The sequence below is a fragment of the Hemibagrus wyckioides genome, linkage group LG27, assembly GCF_019097595.1.
Source record: "Hemibagrus wyckioides isolate EC202008001 linkage group LG27, SWU_Hwy_1.0, whole genome shotgun sequence".
Taxonomy (NCBI): domain Eukaryota; kingdom Metazoa; phylum Chordata; class Actinopteri; order Siluriformes; family Bagridae; genus Hemibagrus; species Hemibagrus wyckioides.
In genome coordinates, this window is record NC_080736.1 from 20,049,778 (window position 1) to 20,068,334 (window position 18,557).

The following is an 18,557-nucleotide window of genomic DNA, read 5'->3' on the forward strand; positions in this document are numbered from 1 at the left end:
TCACACCACCTTATGGTGCGTTTCCGCCACCTAGTGGTCTGGGGTGTGTAGTACAGTCGTCAACCACGCATCCCTTAAAAGATTACAAGATTAAATATCTTTTCCTCACGATCTATATTTTTTAAACTTTCTCTCTAATACTCTTCATTATTAAATCCACGGTTTCATCCAGTTATAACTTGAACCTTACACCCATTCCCAAGTAAGTGATGCTTTTGCAACTAAAAAAATAAATAAAACATCTGTTGAACAAAAATCACACATCTACCCCAAAAATTATTACTTTTTTTTTTTTTTTGTATTTTGGTGTTCACAACATGACATGGACCTCTTGCATAAATAGTGTCTACAACAGCAGATACAAAAGAGACCCAGGTGGCAAACGGAGGCTGCGCCAATGTCATCAATGCCATCTTGACCAGTGGGCAAACTCTGGGCTACTCGGCCACCTTTAAAACCATCTTGCAACCACCGAGCCGAAATTGGGTGCCTGGGTTGGGCTACGTAATTTCCTCCACAGGCCACCAGGGTCGACTATATTTAAATCCACCTTGTTTGCCCAGCGTTGGCAGGAGAAGCAAATGCTCCTTCATCACCACATGGAAATTTTGCAGGGCTGTTTTTATTATTAAAAGTGCTCCTTTGAAAACAATGGCTCAGTGAAAGCACCTTACATGTCTGTAGTGTGAACACACAGCCATACAATCAAAGTTATGTTCTGCTGCTGGCCAAGCAGTACCACTTATCCTCTAAATTTTTATGTTTATCCTGCTCTAGTACACATGATTCAATCAATCAGCTTATAAAAATGGGTCCCTGAATTGCTTGAGCATGAAAAACACTAAAATGTACAGGACAGGGGATACTCCGGGTTCTGGGTAGGGAACCTGTGCTCGAGGGCCCAGCATTTGGGAACTGAGCGACCGTTGAGCCTCAGGGGATTTTTCTGGCATCTTTTCCATTATACTTCCAGCATGTTACCACCTGAATGCAGGGCAGACTGCTCTTGATGTATGCCTACCAAGCACCTTCACACGAATCTAATCAGCCAGTCATGTGGTAGCAACACATGCCATAAAATCATACACATACAGATCAAGACCTTCAGTTAACATTCACATCAAATATAAGAATGGGAAAAACATAGATGTCATTCTGAATCATGGCTGATCCATGGCATGGTGGTTGGTTCCAGATGGGCTGGGTTTGAATATGTCAGAAATCGCAAATCCTCTGGAACTTTAATAGGTGCAGATGGGTTAGAGTGTCCATGCTGGCCCCTACCCACTGCCAAAAGCACCTACAGTAGGCTTGTGAGCATCAGAACTGGCTAACAGAGCCATGGAAGAACGTAGCCGGGTCTATATTCTGGTCTAAATGTTTTCTTTTATATTGTCAAGTGTGTATGTTGCTTACCTGTTGAAGAGATGGCACCACAGGAAGAAAGCAAGCTGATGGAGGCAGTATGGCACTCTGGCCAAGGTTCTACTGTGAAACCTTGGGTCCTGGCATTCATGTACGATATGGCACATATCACTTACCAAACTACACCGTTGCTTCACGGCATTCCCGAAAAATCAGTAGCCGCTTTCAGCAAGACAATACATTCAGAAAAGGCAAAGAGTTTAACTCTGTGTTTCTGTGCTGGACAAACAACTCTGATCCATCAAGGCCCTACCTTAATCAACTTAAAGGATCTGCTTTTAATGCCTTGGTGCCAGATCCTACAGCACTGGATCAGAGATGTTTTGGTGGCACAAGGGGTGATTTTAATGATATGGCTGATCTCTCTCTCTATATATATATATTTTTTGCTTTGTCTGCTTTGGGCATCCATAACATTTTCATTCAGTTATTGATCTTAACTGTATAATCTTAATCAGTACAGTGTACTAACGAATTGTCCACCCAAAGCAAAACTGAGGATCTGGGAAATCCCTCTGGAAATTAAGATCAGCACTTGGCATGACCACTGGACATAAAATAGTCGCTCATTCTTAATCTGGCAGACATCCATTTATAGCAGCTCTGCCATGACTACCAGTTATAACGCAAAGACTTTCCCATTCCTTTCTGTCTAGTCGTCTCTGATAGAAGATCTCTGGAATTTGTCTCTTGAAGCATTTTCTATCTTTTACTTTTCAGATACGACAGGCTTTCATTCATATGCTTATAAAAGAAATCAAAACAGACATTGTACCGTATATATCACCGGTCATCTTCCACCAAAATACGATGGCTCCATTTAGACAAATGTCATTTTGTGCAAAGTAACCATACTGCAAAAACATAGTGCCTACCAACACAGCAAAGCTCAGAAAAGTTTTTTTTTTTTTTATTTACTTAAAGTGGTAGAAATAGCAACATACTATTGGACTGTTTTATCCAATATAAAACATATGTAAGACAAAGGGGGCAGTGAAAACTGACCAACCGTGCCAACAACTCCATAACAATGTAGTTACAGAGTAACAAAGTGACTGAAAATGGTTCCCCATTGGGGTTCTGAGAGTATGGACGCTACCAGTTGTGCACAAATGTTACCACATGGTCGCAGGTTCAAACCCCTTCTTAGAATGTGAATTAAACAGTAGTTTAACTATCGCTAAGTTCCTAACATGCGAACCATCACACAAATCTGAGAATGGAACTGAACCAGTCTTGCCCTCCTCCAAAAGTCCATTCGAGCCACTGTAGACAAGTGATGCTGGATGGAGTGATGGAACAGAGAGATGGAGGAGGGATAATTCAAGCCGGTGGAGGAGGCCGGCCGCTGTCCGCCGCCTAAGGTTTGCCGGGTCAAATTTACGGCGTAAACAGCAGCCGCACAGCGAGCTTCAGATTCCGAACTAATTCCCAGAAAATGCTTCCCATTACGGCCCCTGCATTCCTGCCCAAAGCAGACGAACCCTATATGGACCAGAGATGAGACCTGCGCCTTCCTGAACCAACCAGCCACCATTTCAGCAGCGCACCAATACGCTCAGGCCCTTTACAGCAAAAATGCGGGTTGATGCGGAAATTCTTTTGTTAAAATTCAGTTTACATCTGTTAAAAGTTTGGATAGAATTTTTAAAATCCCGCTACTCCATACAAATTTAAGTGCTCTCCGAGGAGGTTCTTTAACTGTTCTTCATAGGGGTTACAAGAGAGTACTTGGCAAAAATAAATTTCGATGGAATAAAAGGATGTCACACACACACAAGCTGGCACCAAAGGGCAATTTGGTATAGTCAATCCACCTACTGGCTATGGGTGGAAACTGGTCTACCTGGAGGAAACCCACCCCGAAGTATTGAAAGTAACTTGAGCACAGGATGGAACCAATAACCCTGGATCTTTGAGGAAGCTGCCTGCTGCATCACCAATTTGAAAATGCAATGCAAGACAAATTCAATATAGTACATACTCAGTTATGAGAGGTAAAGACATTTGGGACAGAGTTCCAAGGATATTTTAGCTCTAGTTTCCACTAGATGCATTAGAGTTCCTGTATGTTTGGAGTTGTATGTTCAAGAAATCATATACTTGCAGAACAGATCTACTGTCTACAGTAAATAGTTTAACGTCACTGGGAACAGCAGTCCAGAGAACTATGAGAGGCTGGTGACAGAACAATGGTTCTTCCACATCACAGCACCCTGGTATTGGATTTTTTCCTTTAACAGCACAGCATGGCATGTTTTATTCGTAACGTAATCCAGTTAGGTTTTTAGACTGAGTCACACTCATCTCCAGAAAGACCACTGCTTTGTAGAGACTGACGTTTTCACGTTCTTCATTCGATTCAGCTGGCAAAGGAATTTATAACTAGTCACCAAAACCCAAAAGGCTTTGATGATGAACACAGCTTTTTTTATTGGAAAGTTCAAGAACCATTTTCTTTACAGAATCCAGCTCTGGGAAAATGTTTTCCCTTTACAACATGAATACATGAAAGCGTCCATGTTTCAGTACACCCTCATATGCGACGGCTTTCCCCGTGGATAGGACAGACAAAAGACTAAAGGCCAGACAGATGGACAGCTCACACAAGGAGAGAGAGATAGAATAGCCATTCATCTTTTCTAAATCCTTCCCTGGAGAGAGAAAGATGAAGGAGAAGAAAACATTCCTTCCGTGAGTTCCTGCAAGAAGCAAAGCCATGAGGAGGAGTACAGTGGAAGATACAGCAAGCCTTTTGGCATGCCCTTTCACAGACACTGTGGAATCTTGGCCTGTCTGCGTGCAGAATGGCAGGAATCTCATATTAGTGTCATACAATGAAAAAATAGCTCACCCTCACGCTATAAAACATGCAGTTAACAGAAAAGAGAGGAGTGGACTTAATATACAGCAGGTAGATTAAGACAAGCTTGGATGGATTCTTCTCTTTATGTCCCAGTTTTCAGACATTCACTTTGTTGACACGCACTCTACTCAACAGTCTACTGACCCCCTTCGTTTGACAAAAATTAACAGATTGGGTTTTAATGTCTGGATTGAACTAAGCCAGATTTCATGATTTAATCAGATCCAGAAGCTAAGATCCAGTTGGTGTCAAAGTTTTCTACACACTGTCAAAAAAGAACAATTCTCTTTACCTCAATGTTGATCATTTCCACCAGGTCGAAGATAAGATCTGTGGGTAGACATATGGCTGAAGTAGATAAAAATAGACAGATGTGCAGCAGGAATATATGGAAACCCCATCTTTATTTCAGTCCCTTCCGACCAAGGGATGATAATGGGGTCATGATGTCACCTCATTTAGTTACTTGAATCTTTAGACACTTCCAACAGTTTCTGAGCTGCATTATACACTATACACATTATACACTATATGGCTGAAGGTATGTGGACTCATGAGCATTACACCAATATGTGCTTTTTGAATGGCCCATTCCAGATTTTTTCCCCCTTTGCTGGTCAGAAACTGTAGGGGCGGTGGTAGCTTAAGTGGTTAAGGTTCTGGGTTGTTAACCGGAAGATCGGGGTTCAAAAAAAAAAAAAGCTCAGCTCCGCCAAGCTGCCACCATTAGGCCCTTGAGCAAGGCCCTTAACCCCACCTGCTCCTTGGGCTCAGCAATCGTGGCTGACCCTGTGCTCTGTCCCCAACCCCCAAGGATGGGATAAGCAAAGAAAGAATTTCACTGTGCAGTAATGTATATGTGAAAAATAAAGACAAATTAACTTAAAAGAACCTCCACTCTTCTGTGACAGATTACTAGACTTTTGAATGTTGCTGAGGGAATTTGTGGTCATTCAGCCCCAAGATTCATTAATGAGGACAGAAAGGAAGAGGCCTGGGGTACATTTAGTATTCCAGTTCATCCCAAAGGGGATCAGCAAGGTTGAGGTCCACTCCAAACTTTGCAAACCATATCTTCATGGAGATTGCTTTATGGACAAGGCCAGTGTCATGCGGGAACAAGCTTGGTTCCAGTGAAGGGAAACTAAAATGCTACAGCATACAAAAGACATCCTAGATGATTGTGTGCTTCTAACTTTGTGGCAACAGTTTAGAGAAGACCAAGATATGGGAGGACAACCTATGACAGGGTCATGGGTACCCAAAGCTATTTTAAATCTGGTCTGATCTCAAAAATAGTTACTGGAGCACAACTCGCAGAAAATGTTAAACACTACAGTGCATCGCAGGTTGCTGCCTATGGGGCTGCATACCCACAGACCAATCTGAGTGCCTATGCTTTCCTCGTCCACCACCGGAAGCACCACATTGTAGCTACAATGGCTGGGGGTATGTGTATTGCTTTCCTGGGGAGGACATGGCACCAGTACTCATCTTGGGCAGAAGGCAAGTCGGTGAAGGCAGTGTGATTCCCTGGGCAATGTTCTGTTGGGAAACCTTGGGCCCTGGCACTCGTATTGATGTTACTGTGAGTAAATCTCATCATAGCAACTGTGTTCCCTAATGGCAGTAGCCTCTTTTAATAGGCTAATGAATCCTGCCACAGTGCAAAATTCGTTCAGGAATGGTTTGTGGAATTTGACAAGGATTTCAAGGAGTGACCTCCAAAACCCCAGGTCTCAATCCGACCAAGCATCTGTAGTATGTGCTGGACAAACAAGTTCAATCAATGGAGGCCCTACCTCGCACCTTTCAGGACTTTAGGAATCTGCCACTAACACCTTTAGAGGTCTTGTGGAGTCCATGCCTCGGCAGGTCAAAGCTATTTTGGCAACACGGGGGGAACACGCATATTACTAGGCAGGTGGTCTTAATTTTAGGGCAGATTTGTGTAAGTAATGCAGGGCACTACAATAGATTCTGATCACGGAATCTTTTTTTGGTGTCTGTCTTTGATCACAGAGCTTTCTGGAGCACCCCATTCCACAGTTAATTTTTTTTTGCATATATCTAGTCATTAACACAAGCTTCAGAAATGCAGTTGAATTAACTGATCAGGGCTTTCTACAGACATTTTTGGACCTTAATATGCAGATGACACAAACTTCTACAGAACAGAGACTCTGTGTTAGCCGTTTTGTCGTGCAGTACTCCAGACAAAGCGCAGCAAGCATGAGCTAGCTCTGGGCCAACATCAGGAGAACAGCAGTGGAAAGTGGAAGTTCTGAATCTAATCCTGTGGGTGATGGATGGGTTTCCATGGTGTTGCATTATGCTTGGAAGCTTCCCTCTAAGGCTCAGGTTTTTTATGGTGTCCTGTTAAGCTGTGGGTGAAGTCACTAGACAGCAGTTTGCGTTGATCCAATGTGTGTATATAAATACCTTTTTTTTTTTTTGTTTTTTTACATTTTTTCTCTTTATAACAATAGATTTGATAGTTGTAATTGAAGTTAGAATCTTGGGTACATGGGCTTTTCCTTACTCAAGGAAACTGCAATCTGCAATCAAGTAAATGCTAACAGGAACTAACTTCTTGAATTAATGAAACCTCGTTTTTATGTCAAAAGGCTGTAAGAAAATATGGTTGGCTCTGGTCTGATGAGACCAAAACTGTTTGGCAAAAAGCATTACAACTGGCCTAATGCTGTTGAGAACATGAATCATACAGTGTTGCATGGTGATGGCAACATCATGTAGTGTGTTACACTTGACCTCTTGATTGCTTCACAGATCAGTACCATCCACCAAAAGGGTACCGACTAAGCTTTGTTGGACGGACTCCTCTAGGTAGAGTCTAGGTTATGGCAGATTTTTTTCCATAAAGTAATGAGGCAAGGAGTTCTATGACTAGTCACAATAAAGTGACAACCTCAAATGTGGAAACCCTCACTTTGCCAAAGGATTCTTTACAACTGAGTCCAGATTAAATTCCAAGCAAGTCTGACAGCAAGCTCATCAGTCACCATGTTTCCTTGGTGGAAACTTACTTCTAGATCACTGTTGGCTCCTTAAATGTGTGTCTGCTACATAACGAAATGAAAATACTGGAGCAAGATAGTAAAGCTATGATGTTTTAAAACGTTTGGGCCCTTGGAAGCTACCAAAAGTCTTGCAGTTAGTCTGTGTGTAGGTTTGAAACAAGAGGGGGTGAGTTTTTGGTCATCTGTAACATTGAACAAAGATTGGTTAGGTGTAAAGTTCCTGAGGTCAGCAGGTCAACAGTCGCGAGTTATCAGAAAACTGAAAGGCAGCAGGATAAGAACACGAAAAATGGCAGACATCTCCACACTTTTTTAGCGTCTTTCCCCCTGAGCATAACCTTATAAAGCACAAGGAACATATGACCGTGCTGCAATCCTTCTGCCAGTCAGACACATTCCACAATTCCTTCGGCATTAGTCTCCTCAGAGCTACTTTAGGAATGTTGCAAGTAGGGGGAAAAGGCACATTTCTGATAAAATCCCTGAATTTATGTTCGGATTTCAGAAGTCAGTCATCGTTCTCGGAATGTTTCCAGGAAGATATCTAACCGTGGTCTGCCGTGTTCTTTTTTAATTATTATCCTTCGGTCTGTCTTGTCTTCATGGATTTAACCCGTTTACTTCCTCATCTGCAACCTTTGATCAGCAGGTCACGTGTGCTCGACCCGAACGCCGGTCCCGAATATGAACCATCCCGCTCAGATCAAGCCCTGGAGTGTGATTGGCTGACGGATTAAGATCGCAGACACCTTGTCCCGCTCTTCGGCAAACAGCTTTATGTGATTTAGCTTCAAAACTCTTTAAATGATTTATTCTCGCCTCCCATGTGCTCGGGGCATCGGAAAACACCTGCGAATCGATATTTATGCCATTTCGGTATATATTTTTGAAAAGATCAGCGTTGTCCCGAGCACAGGTGAGAAGGGGCGGGGCTAAGCCAAGCCCCCATCTTCCTGAGACAAGCATATATGAAGCAGGCTCTGGTACACATCAGCATCATCCACTTTTTCACCTTGAAGACAAGGCAGAGACAAGATACAGAGGACGGGAAAAGAAAGATGTGTTCTCTTCTGAAGCTTTCCATGCTGCTGTTCTGCTTTCAAGTAGGAGAGGGACACTGGCTGCACACGCTACTGGGTAAGTCCAATAAAAAGGTCATGACCTTCTAAAGAAGGGAGCAGAATCATTTTTTTTTACCCCATCTAATTTTTTATTTAATTTAGCACATTTTAATGTATTTTTGTAAGACTATTTTAGCATTACAGATACAGGACAGTGGGCAGAATGCTTATTTGCTTTCTAGAAAATTTGTATGTATTTTTATTGCTTTTCTTCAATTAAAAATCATTTGAAAATGTCAACTTTTTACAGCAGTGAATATAGATTTACATTTTATATGCTAAAGTGTTAGGACTTCAAACACCTACACAATAACTAATACACAGTTCTCACAGATTATTTTTAGTTTGTTTTTTACATTTAGAAAAAAAAAATATATATATATATATATATATATATATATATATATGCGTGTGTACATGCATTTACACATTCCAATAGGTTCTAAAGGTTGTTTTATAGCACCACAGAACAGACAGATTGTCTATGGACTGAGGAATCTGTGTCCTCATCTTTCAGCGTCAGATATCCAAGAACAAACCACTTACTCTGAATCGGGCCTCCCAGATGAGCCGAGGAGAGAAGGAAGAGGAGAAGAAGAACGAGAGGAGCGGGACGGATCGGGGAGACGCTGGGGAGGAAGCGTGCTGCGTTCACGCCGCAGCTCAGAGGACCCGTGTGGACTTCATTCGATTCTGCTGCAGGTTCGAGACGTCACACATATCAGATATCACATCTATATAAAGTGTTTTACACGGGGTGATGAGCTAGTCTGACAAATCATTGTCCTATGGTATTAATCAGCCGTTTAAAAACACATAAGCCGAGAGTTAAAATTAAAAGAAGAAATTTATTACAAAATCTTTTTACAGAAAAAAAAAAAAAAAATCATTTATATAACGGAAAAGCCCTAATTAATTAGCGTCCTTTCAAAGACAGATGATAGAGAGAGTGGCTGTGAGGAATGACTTAAAACACCAAAACTGCCCAAGGAGCAGTAGTTCTGGTCAGCAATAACATGATGTTTGGTGATTGATAGCCAACATGTACTAGGAGCAACAGGAAATTATGAAAACTGCATGTTAATTTGGTGTACTGAAGTCAGCAGTGAGGTTTCAGTCTACTGGTACACCGTGACATCTTAACCACCTTAATACAGATGTTTATAGTTCCCTGAATCCACATGTTCGTGTTGCAGGTACGGGACCTGGGGCTCGGCTACGACTCGGATGAAATGGTGTTGTTCAAGTACTGCAGTGGCGCGTGCCCGCGTGTGCCGTCCAACCACGACCTCACCCTCACCAATCTGCGCTTGAGCGGCGCTCTGCCCCCCACCGAGACCTGGCACCACGCGCCATGCTGCCGCCCCACACGCCACGAGGACATGGCCTTCCTCGACAACGCCCACCGCTGGCACAAGGTCGAGAAGCTCTCCGCCTCTGCCTGCTCCTGCGTCGGCTGAAAAAACAAAACAAAACGATATGAACATTCGTATTTGGTGGAGAGAAGGGAAAAAAAAACAAAAAAAAAAACGCTCAGGCTGTAAATAAGACCCGTGTTTAAGAACAGCAGGTAACATAACGCTGACCGCGTATCCAAACACGCTGCGTGTCAAACGCGCCTCTTGCTTTCTCTTGATACTGACGTGGCTTCTTTCGCTAGTGACGCTGAAAAGTTCGGCTTTAGCTTGCGATGGCGGTAAGACACAGCTGAGGGATTGCGGGGTCCGAACAAATTAGCGGTTGAAAGCAGACTTATAATATATTTATGTACTGTAAATTATTTATTTATTGTTTTTCTTTTTTAAAAGAAAGTCTTTTTATATTTATTGTTAGTCTTTGTTGTTCCTCTCGGCTGTGTACATACAGTGTGTTCAGTTTCAATAAAGATGTTACATTTGTCTTTATTATCAAAAAAAAAAAAAAGAAAGTATTTTTCATTTATAAATTTAGCATTTTAATAGTTTATGAATTTTCAAAAACAAATCCTAAACTGATTCTTATTAGTCAGAAATATATATAAACAATGTGCCTTTTTATTGCACCATTTACTTTGTGCGAGTGAAACAGATCCAGGTTGTGTAAAGTCTCTCACCGTGTCTTACTCAGCCGTGTCCATTTCCTCTGGCTCCGCCCCCCAGATCTGGACACGCCCCTCCATGGCTGTCAGCAAGCGAGGCTCTGTGGGGTGAAAGGACAGCGACTGGACCACGGCTTTCCCGACGGGCAGCTTCAGGGTTACTGAGCCCTAATAAGAGATCAATCACTTTATTAATCCCAGAGAGAAACTGCTGAATAAAAATGTTGTTGTTTAAGCCATCAGTTAGACATTTAATACTGCAGCATATGAGGATTTCCTGGTGCCTGGTGGTGTGTTAAGAGTTATTGTGCGTGTGTGTGTGTGTGTGTGTGTGTGTGTGTGTGTATTAGGGGTGTTTCATGTCCCTCACACACCTCCACCAGGTCCCAGCAGTACACGTGACCGTCCTCAGAGCAGCTCAGCACGTGAGTGTCTTTCTCAGACAGGCAGCAGTCCAGCTTGTAGTCTTTATTCTGGTGTCCTGTATATCTGTGTACCAATACAACACACACAAAAATCTTGTCTTGAATCCCAGAAACACTACCTGATAGTAGAGACACATATAGCACCATAACCTAATAAAGTGACCAGTGAGTGCAGAATAAATTACACTTGCTTTCATTGACTCTGTGCATGTGAGAGTGTGTGTGTGTGTGTGTGTGTGTAAGACTCACTCTCCCAGCAGCTCTCCAGTGTTCTTGTCTAACAGACGCACACTGGCATCAAGACTGGAGCTCAAGGTGCACTGACCATCCTGACTGAAACACACACACGTGATCGGACCTGCAACACACACAAACATGCAGAAACAAATAAGTGACTTTCCCAGAGACCTTCCTAAACCTGCCAAATATTTATAACACTCACTGCCGATGAAGTCGACGTGCAGTTGGCCCATCCGTAGATCGTAGCGCCTCACCCGGCCGTCCACAGAACTGACACACACACGGCATTTTGATTAGCTCAACAAACCTATGCAACTGTCAATCATTCAAGATTCACATCACCTTGCGCATCTGACATTTGATGATGAGTTTGGTTCTTACCCAGTCAGCAGCTCGTGCGCAACCACTTTCAGGCTGCTGATGCCGTCTCGCGCCTCGTCCAGTTTCTGAATCGGCTCCATCTTTCTGGACCGAGTGTCCCAGCAGCGCACCGTGCCATCTATTGAACCTAAAATCGCACAGAGTCTCATTTAACCCTTTTGCATTTAGGCCGCGAAAAATTTCGTCGCCGCAATACTCAAACAGGTTTTCCCCTGCTTTATTTAATCGTTCTGAAAATATGCTTGATATCATCAAACTCTTGTACTAAAGTGAGAACTTGCGAGATTAAACCTATTTCTGCCTAAATTCAAAAGTGGAAAAAAATACTAGTTTCTGTGTGTTGAAGGTGTTAAATGGATTAGCATAAGATGGCAATGGAGTCGGACACTAGCGTGTCAGATTTTGAAGGTTTTACGCCAGAATATGTGGAAGAATTGGAACAAAAAACTAGCGAGTTATCGTCAAATGAACCCGACAGTGATGTGCCGGAAGTTTCTTCATCCGGTGAGGAGCATTTAGTGAAAGTGACGATATTCAAGACGCAGTTCAGAATATCTCGGCAACGTGGATGAGAAATACGACGCCAGTTCGTGAGGTAAACTTTGTGGTAAATACTGGTCCAAAACACAATCTACCACCAGAAGCTCGGTCATGTTTTCTTGTTTTTGCCTCAATCATTCTACAAGACTGTTGCTGAAGAAACAAATAGGGACGCTGAACAGTGCAAGTGGCAGACAGGATCCAATATGGCGGCCTACAGATGCGTGAGAAATCCGAGCGTACTTTACATTAAACATTATGTTTGGAATTAAGCATCTACCAAGATTATGGAATTACTGGAGCCCAGATATAAGGTATGGTGATCCCTACATCTCCAGCATCATGCCAAAACCTACATTTTGAAGCTAATTCACCTGAGGGACACATCAAATGCACCAGGCCGAGACGATCCACCCTACAAAGTACGACCATTGTTGGGATTACTGACTGAGAAATTTTAGGAAGCCATTTCAGTGTAGATGAAGCTAGGATTGGTTTCAAAGGATGAGCGCATTTTTGACAATACATGCCTGCAAAACCGACCAAACGGGGCATCGAGGTATGGGAGCTCTGTGAATCGGACACCGGTTATTGCTCCAACTTTGAAGTCTACAAGATTGATCAGTACATCTCCTACTATCCTGTTGGACGTCCTGGCAAAAAAATGGCGGAGATACATCATGTGGTTTTTGGTGAATGTTACAATAGTGAATTCTTCTATTGTGTACACAAAGAGTTACAAGAATCCACCTCCCTCCAATAGATTACGACCACATGAAGTTTCGCGTTAATGTGGCATCTCGGCCGTGTGTCGACTTTTCATTTAGAAAGCATAAGGCTTAATAAGGAGGAAAGCTAAGCAATGTGGCCTACAAGTAAAAAAAACAAAAAAAAAACGTGTAAATATTTCTATGGAGGTCAGATTTTGATTCATAGGATAGAAAACTTGACTAATGCTAACACGTACACATAAGAAACACATACAATATTTTAAATTTTAATGACCTTTTATGAAATTACTATAATTTTATATATTAGAATTCTACAACAAAAATGAACAGCAATACACTTAATAAAAAAAAAGGTGACTGTAAAACTATATGAACATATAAGGCATTAACTTCCCCGGGGTAATATGAATGCGAAAGGGTTAATAGTAACTACGAGGTGATTGGAACATGAGCGGTCACTCTAGTTAAACGGACTCACCCGAGAGCATAACGGTGGCCTCTTCGTTGAACCGGATGCAGTTCACTCTCTACAGAAAGAAGAGAAGTGATTGAATACTATTCAGTGCAGCAGTGTGCAGCTTCGCATGTAGCAATAGTAACGTCACACGGCTCGTACCCCGGCGTGTCCGCGGAGTTTGCGGGTGACCTGCCCGGTCGCTACGTCCCACAGGACCACCGTCTTGTCTGCGCTGCACGAACACAGCTGACTGTTATCATAAGACCTGTGACGATACAGACAAGAGAGGACACCGCTGAGCAAGTGCAATTCTCCACCATGGGTCTAATCCTACCGCAAACACACTAAACATCACCAGGTTAAAGGTGAAGCTCTCACCCGTCCGCGTCCAGCACCTCGTAGCCGTGGCCGGTGTACGTCTTCAGCAGAGCTCCTCGGCTCGCGCTCCACAGCTTCAGGCTTTTATCGCTGCCACACGTCATCAGGTAGTTCCCATCAGCTGGAAAACATTTTAAAACCATTTTATTACAACATAGACTGCTGTACTGATTAATAATGTCCATGGCGGCTTTCACGTTCTATCCTTTTAAATGTTCTCAAAACACATTCACTTGACCAAACATTTCCTTATTTATATTATTATTAATATTCTGCTACACATCACTGAACAATTTTATTTATGAACTTCACAGCAAGTTGATAATTATTTAAAATTTGTTAAACGGATGGATTATTATTATTATTATTATTATTATTATTATAGCAATTTGGTGTAGTGGGTCTATTTTATTTTAATAAATTTCAGAACAAAAATATAAACACAAATAATTACATTTACTAGGATAAAACTAGTTCAAGTTTTATTAGCTTTATTATTTATTAAAGTATGTTTAAGAGTGACGTAACGGGTCCCCTAATCATTAAAATAATCATTTTAACACTCGATAGCTCTACTTCTTTTTATTTTAACTTCTGTTTTATTGATCTTTTTTGTTTATTTACCGTTGAAGCGCACCGCTCTGACGGCGCCCTGTTGGCAGTCTACAGTCCGGAGAAGGTGCTGCGGAAGGCGGTCAGGCTGCGGCCGGGGCTCGGGGAACGCCATCACTCTCTCAGCCTCTCACTCTGCTTTAGCTTAGCCGTGCTAAACTACACTAAACATTTAGTAACCGGAGCTGTGCTTCGACTCAAAACGACCTTCTTTCCGTAAAGCTACTTGCAGGAGCCACTTTTCTCACTAACACAAAGTTTCAATTCAATATATAGAACTACTAAACGCTTAATACATTTAGTCTACAGATTAAATCAGCTGCTACCGCCATGTCTTTAAGCTCATGGCTGCGTCTTAAATAAAACACTACCGTACTACGTAGTATGCCTAAGTACAACGGTACCTTGGATCTACTCAGTGCACTACTTAGTAAGACAGAGTGCCGATTGAGACACAGCCTCTGTATTCCTTTAACTACGTCACCTCGGAGTAGATTCATAAACTTTTGCGCCCCTGCTGACTTGGAGTCTGCACGCGCGTTTTGTAGCATTACTTAGGGGTTTTTTTTTCTTCAGAAAATAAAACTTAATAAAGAAAATAAACAAAATGAATATTCCCCTTTCCTAATTATATAGCCATTAAGAAACCCTGGGCTTTTCTAGGCTTCTTTTGCAGCTTTAGGAATCACAGTATGCTACCATTAACTAGCTAGCAAAGAAAAGCCAAAAACACTACTTTACAAAATTGTTTTTATTTTCAAAATATTAAACATCTTTAATAGTTCAAACGTGTGAATTTTCAATGACTTTTCAATATGAACACTGTACCAAATAAATGAGGGTTTTTTTTTTTTAAAATGGCCGCCGCTAGCTTCTCTCTCTCTCTCAGAGAGTCAGAAAACACTGAGCCATCTTTACCCGAGAGGAAACTTTCACCCTAAATGTGTTTCTACTCAAATATTTGGCATGTGAGACTTTTGTGCTTACTTGCCTTCTTTAAATTATTGTTTTTTTTTTGTATTTTAGTCTAGTTGTGACCAATTCCTGTGAGAAGCTAGCGTTTGTGTCACACCGACGTCAAAGCTAATTGAAATATTGATATGGATCCTGAATATATGTTTAAAGATAAATTGACCAAGTATAGACTTGTGAATCAAGCGTCTGATGATTTTGGGATACGCTTTATGTTTCACGTCACATTCACATCCGTTGTTTCAGACACTGGTCATCTACATTAACCATCACACATCATACCTGTACTGCCAAACCTGAGGAGCAAAATTTGGACACTATTCATAAGACATTTGAGAAAATGGGGTGGAAAAAAATCTAAATCTACAGATATTACATACAACTGTAGTTTAATAAGCCAACATACATTAACAGAAAATGAACAAAATCCATATGGGGGGGAGGAAGAATCATCCCAGTTATATCATTTCTCTTGAATGTATAAATGATTCTCTTTTGGATGAAACTTTAAAGTAAATACTTAGAACGTTCTTTAAAAAGGCACCGAACAACATTAACAGTCCAAAAGGCTCCTTTGCATTCTGCCTTAATGCAAGCTAGGAAATGACAGTGAAATTTCATTTTACAGAATCAAAATTGATTAAAAAGAGTAAATAAAAAAAAGAAGGGGGGGTGGGGATGTCCTGGTTATTTTTTCTTGCCCTTGCTGGGTTTGGCTAAGAGAGCCAGGTCAATCTGATCAGCAGTCAGTCCTCTGACGGAATAGAGGCGAGCAGCACGCTCTTGCAGCATCCCTCCACACTTCATCCCACGCTTCATCAGCTCAGCCTTCAACCTCTCCAGACCCAGAGCCTCCAGCTCCTCCACCCCGCTCACAGACAGCAGGTCTAACGGAGTCTCAGTGTCCTGATACAGATATACAATAAGTACTGTAGTAAAAAAATTTGGTGAAAAGGAAACCAAAATGTCGCTACTCACCTCTGGCTGAACTGGCTGTGTGTCTTTAGTCTCGACAATTGTGTCCTCAGCTTCCTGTTGATCGCTGACATTCTTTTTGCTCTCTTCTGTTTCTGTCTCCTCGGGCTTTCCATGTTCCTCTTTCTCTTCTGCTTTCTCCTGGCTGGAAGACGGCGAGCAGGGAGCTGAGCCTGCGTTGGAACTGCTGTTGCTACTACTGCTGCTGCAGGACTGGTCCTGAGACTCGACTTTCTCCTGCTCCCTAGTTGCTGTTGTGGGTACTGCGGCTGGCTGAGAGCTGCAGGAAGGACCAGCACCGGAAGAATAAGCGGAAGAGGAAGAGGAAGAAGCTTCGGCCTCGCTCTCATCACTGTCTCCATCCGAGCTGTCCATTTTCTCAAGGTCCTCGAGGCCGGTCCTGGGGAAATCAGGAATGTCAATAACCGTTCTATAATACAGTGTTTAACTGGCTGTCTATGATTTCCATTTCAAATATCCAGAGCACTAATATTACTGGATTTCTCACCAGAAACATTTCTTCTTTGAAGACGTGGTGCTGTCTTTTTTAGCCGGGCGTTTGCGATGCGGCTTTTCGACTGCCTGGACCACTCCACTGGAGGAAGCCTGCATGCCTGGATGGAGGGAACAATCGATCAAAGTCTAACTCGGTTCAGTTCTAGTCCAAGAGAAAGGCTTAGCTAGGACAAGCATCAATGAAAGTAGAGAAGAACTAGCAGATTAAAACTAAGCAGCATCTTTGTCATCAACAATCTAGAGCCATACAGAGGTCCCTAGATCATTTTAGTTCTTTTCTGAATAATCAACCTTTGAGCACAGAGTCCTCCAGCCTCTCGGAGAGGTCGTGACACTGCTGCTCGTACTCGGAGTCGGTGAAATGGTGTTTGGGCTCAGCTAGCTTCCTCTGAATCCTCTCCAGACGCCGCTGCTCCTTCTCTGCATCACGGTCAGCCTGCTTCTTTAGCCACTCTGCCATTCTGTGCTCACACAAACAAAATGTTACTCTCACATCAACTATATTGACACTCATGACAATTAATGCAACAATAGTTTTTCATATCTATTGCACCCTATCCCACTTTCCCCTTGCTCTATGCTGAACCTTACTCTTTTTCGTGATTGACATCTCGAAGTCTCCGCCCACTCAGATCCCTGCAGGCTTCTCGATTGGTGGTTTTCTCGATCTGCGCCCCGAGAGCTCGCAGCATGGAGCCGAAACCTGACGCACAGACATGATGAACGTCATTAGAAAACGAGATGCTGCATACAAAATTCACACAATCAATAAATAAATAAATAAATAAATAAATAAGTAAGTACCTCCTTTTCCACCACATAAACGAGGCTCGAGTCGATAAATCGCTCCAGCTTGCAGTCTCTCATCACCATATGATATTCGGCCATTGTTCTTCACGTAGAAATCCACAGAGGAGATGGCCTAAACAGGAAAATTAATTATTTAAGCAACAAAATATAATGTTTTCAACAACAGCTGTGGCTCAAGTGGTTAAGGCTGTTGATCACAAGGTCGGGGTTTGAGCCCCTGCACCACCAAGCTCCACTGTTGGGCAACTGAGCAAGGCCTTAACCCTCTCTGCTCCAGGGGTGCTGTATCATAGCTGCCCCTGTGCTCTGACCCCAAGCTCCTCAGCTGGGATATGCGAAGAAAACAATTCCACTGTGCTGTAATGTATGTGTGGTGATAAAGACTTCTTAACATTGTGATTGGTCCAAAATGAAGCAGATGTAAATCCTAATATAAAACAGCTTATTTTCCTATATCATGGTGTCCAGGAATGCTTTATTCCTCTTACACAAAGTCAATTTTACAATAATCAGCGTTTAACGTTGTTTAGTGTTTTTTTTCTTATGTATTTCCTTTTCTTCCCAAATACACAAAAGCCTTAACTGTCTCTATACTCCTGATTGTTGTGTCCCTCCTTTGATTATATTTATATATTTTCTCTCTCTCTCTCTCTCTCTTTTGTCTGATGTATACAAACTGTCAACACCATTTCTCTAACTTTTACGTAATCAGCCCTTTATCCTGTTACCTACCTACACACCAGACTGCTTGAACACTCGTAACTAAATCCGATCGAATAAACTAAAACTATTTAACTCACCTCTCCGGGGCTGAAAAGCCCGATCAGGTCGCTGACAGTCGATTCGTGTGGAACATTACAGTTAATAAATCTTAGAGACGGAGAAACGACGAAAACCTCCATGTTTACAGCGTCGTCGCGTTCAGCCTCCATACCGTCGCGTTTAAATGTCGTCATGCACTAGAAATGACCACGCATGCGCACTACAGCT

General features: G+C 42.3%; 3 protein-coding genes across 3 annotated transcripts; 1 reads left to right on the forward strand and 2 right to left on the reverse strand.

The window, feature by feature from the left end:
* The first annotated feature begins 9,634 nt into the window (after positions 1-9,634).
* Positions 9,635-9,928, forward strand: LOC131347519 (persephin). Its single transcript, XM_058381619.1, has one exon. The coding sequence runs from the start codon at positions 9,635-9,637 to the stop codon at positions 9,911-9,913; it is 279 nt and encodes a 92-aa protein (XP_058237602.1). The 3' UTR covers positions 9,914-9,928.
* On the reverse strand, positions 9,770-14,641 carry wdr83 (WD repeat domain containing 83). Its single transcript, XM_058381617.1, has 10 exons — positions 14,307-14,641; positions 13,683-13,803; positions 13,464-13,569; positions 13,326-13,374; positions 11,577-11,703; positions 11,398-11,465; positions 11,205-11,313; positions 10,905-11,019; positions 10,546-10,698; positions 9,770-9,909 (listed from the first exon to the last, which is right to left on the reverse strand). Exons 1-9 carry the CDS (start codon positions 14,407-14,409, stop codon positions 10,552-10,554), a joined length of 945 nt encoding a protein of 314 aa, XP_058237600.1. The 5' UTR covers positions 14,410-14,641; the 3' UTR covers positions 9,770-9,909; positions 10,546-10,551.
* A 1,091-nt stretch (positions 14,642-15,732) lies between these two features.
* sde2 (SDE2 telomere maintenance homolog (S. pombe)) lies at positions 15,733-18,527 on the reverse strand. The gene is made up of 7 exons (XM_058381615.1): positions 18,368-18,527; positions 17,562-17,679; positions 17,349-17,460; positions 17,049-17,218; positions 16,750-16,855; positions 16,245-16,641; positions 15,733-16,172 (listed from the first exon to the last, which is right to left on the reverse strand). The coding sequence occupies exons 1-7, from the start codon at positions 18,521-18,523 to the stop codon at positions 15,954-15,956; spliced, it is 1,278 nt and encodes a 425-aa protein (XP_058237598.1). The 5' UTR covers positions 18,524-18,527; the 3' UTR covers positions 15,733-15,953.
* Positions 18,528-18,557: the final 30 nt, after the last annotated feature.

Coding starts and splice junctions, on each gene's coding strand:
- LOC131347519 (XM_058381619.1), top strand. CDS start 9,635: ATGTTCGTGTTGCAGGTACGGGACCTGGGGCTCGGCTACGACTCGGAT.
- wdr83 (XM_058381617.1), bottom strand. CDS start 14,409: ATGGCGTTCCCCGAGCCCCGGCCGCAGCCTGACCGCCTTCCGCAGCAC. Junction 13,804..14,306: donor CAGAGCGGTGCGCTTCAACG/GTAAATAAACAA, acceptor AATGTTTTCCAG/CTGATGGGAACTACCTGATG. Junction 13,375..13,463: donor AACTCCGCGGACACGCCGGG/GTACGAGCCGTG, acceptor TTCTTTCTGTAG/AGAGTGAACTGCATCCGGTT.
- sde2 (XM_058381615.1), bottom strand. CDS start 18,523: ATGACGACATTTAAACGCGACGGTATGGAGGCTGAACGCGACGACGCT. Junction 17,680..18,367: donor GGCTTTTCAGCCCCGGAGAG/GTGAGTTAAATA, acceptor TTTCCTGTTTAG/GCCATCTCCTCTGTGGATTT. Junction 16,642..16,749: donor TCAAAGAAGAAATGTTTCTG/GTGAGAAATCCA, acceptor TGATTTCCCCAG/GACCGGCCTCGAGGACCTTG.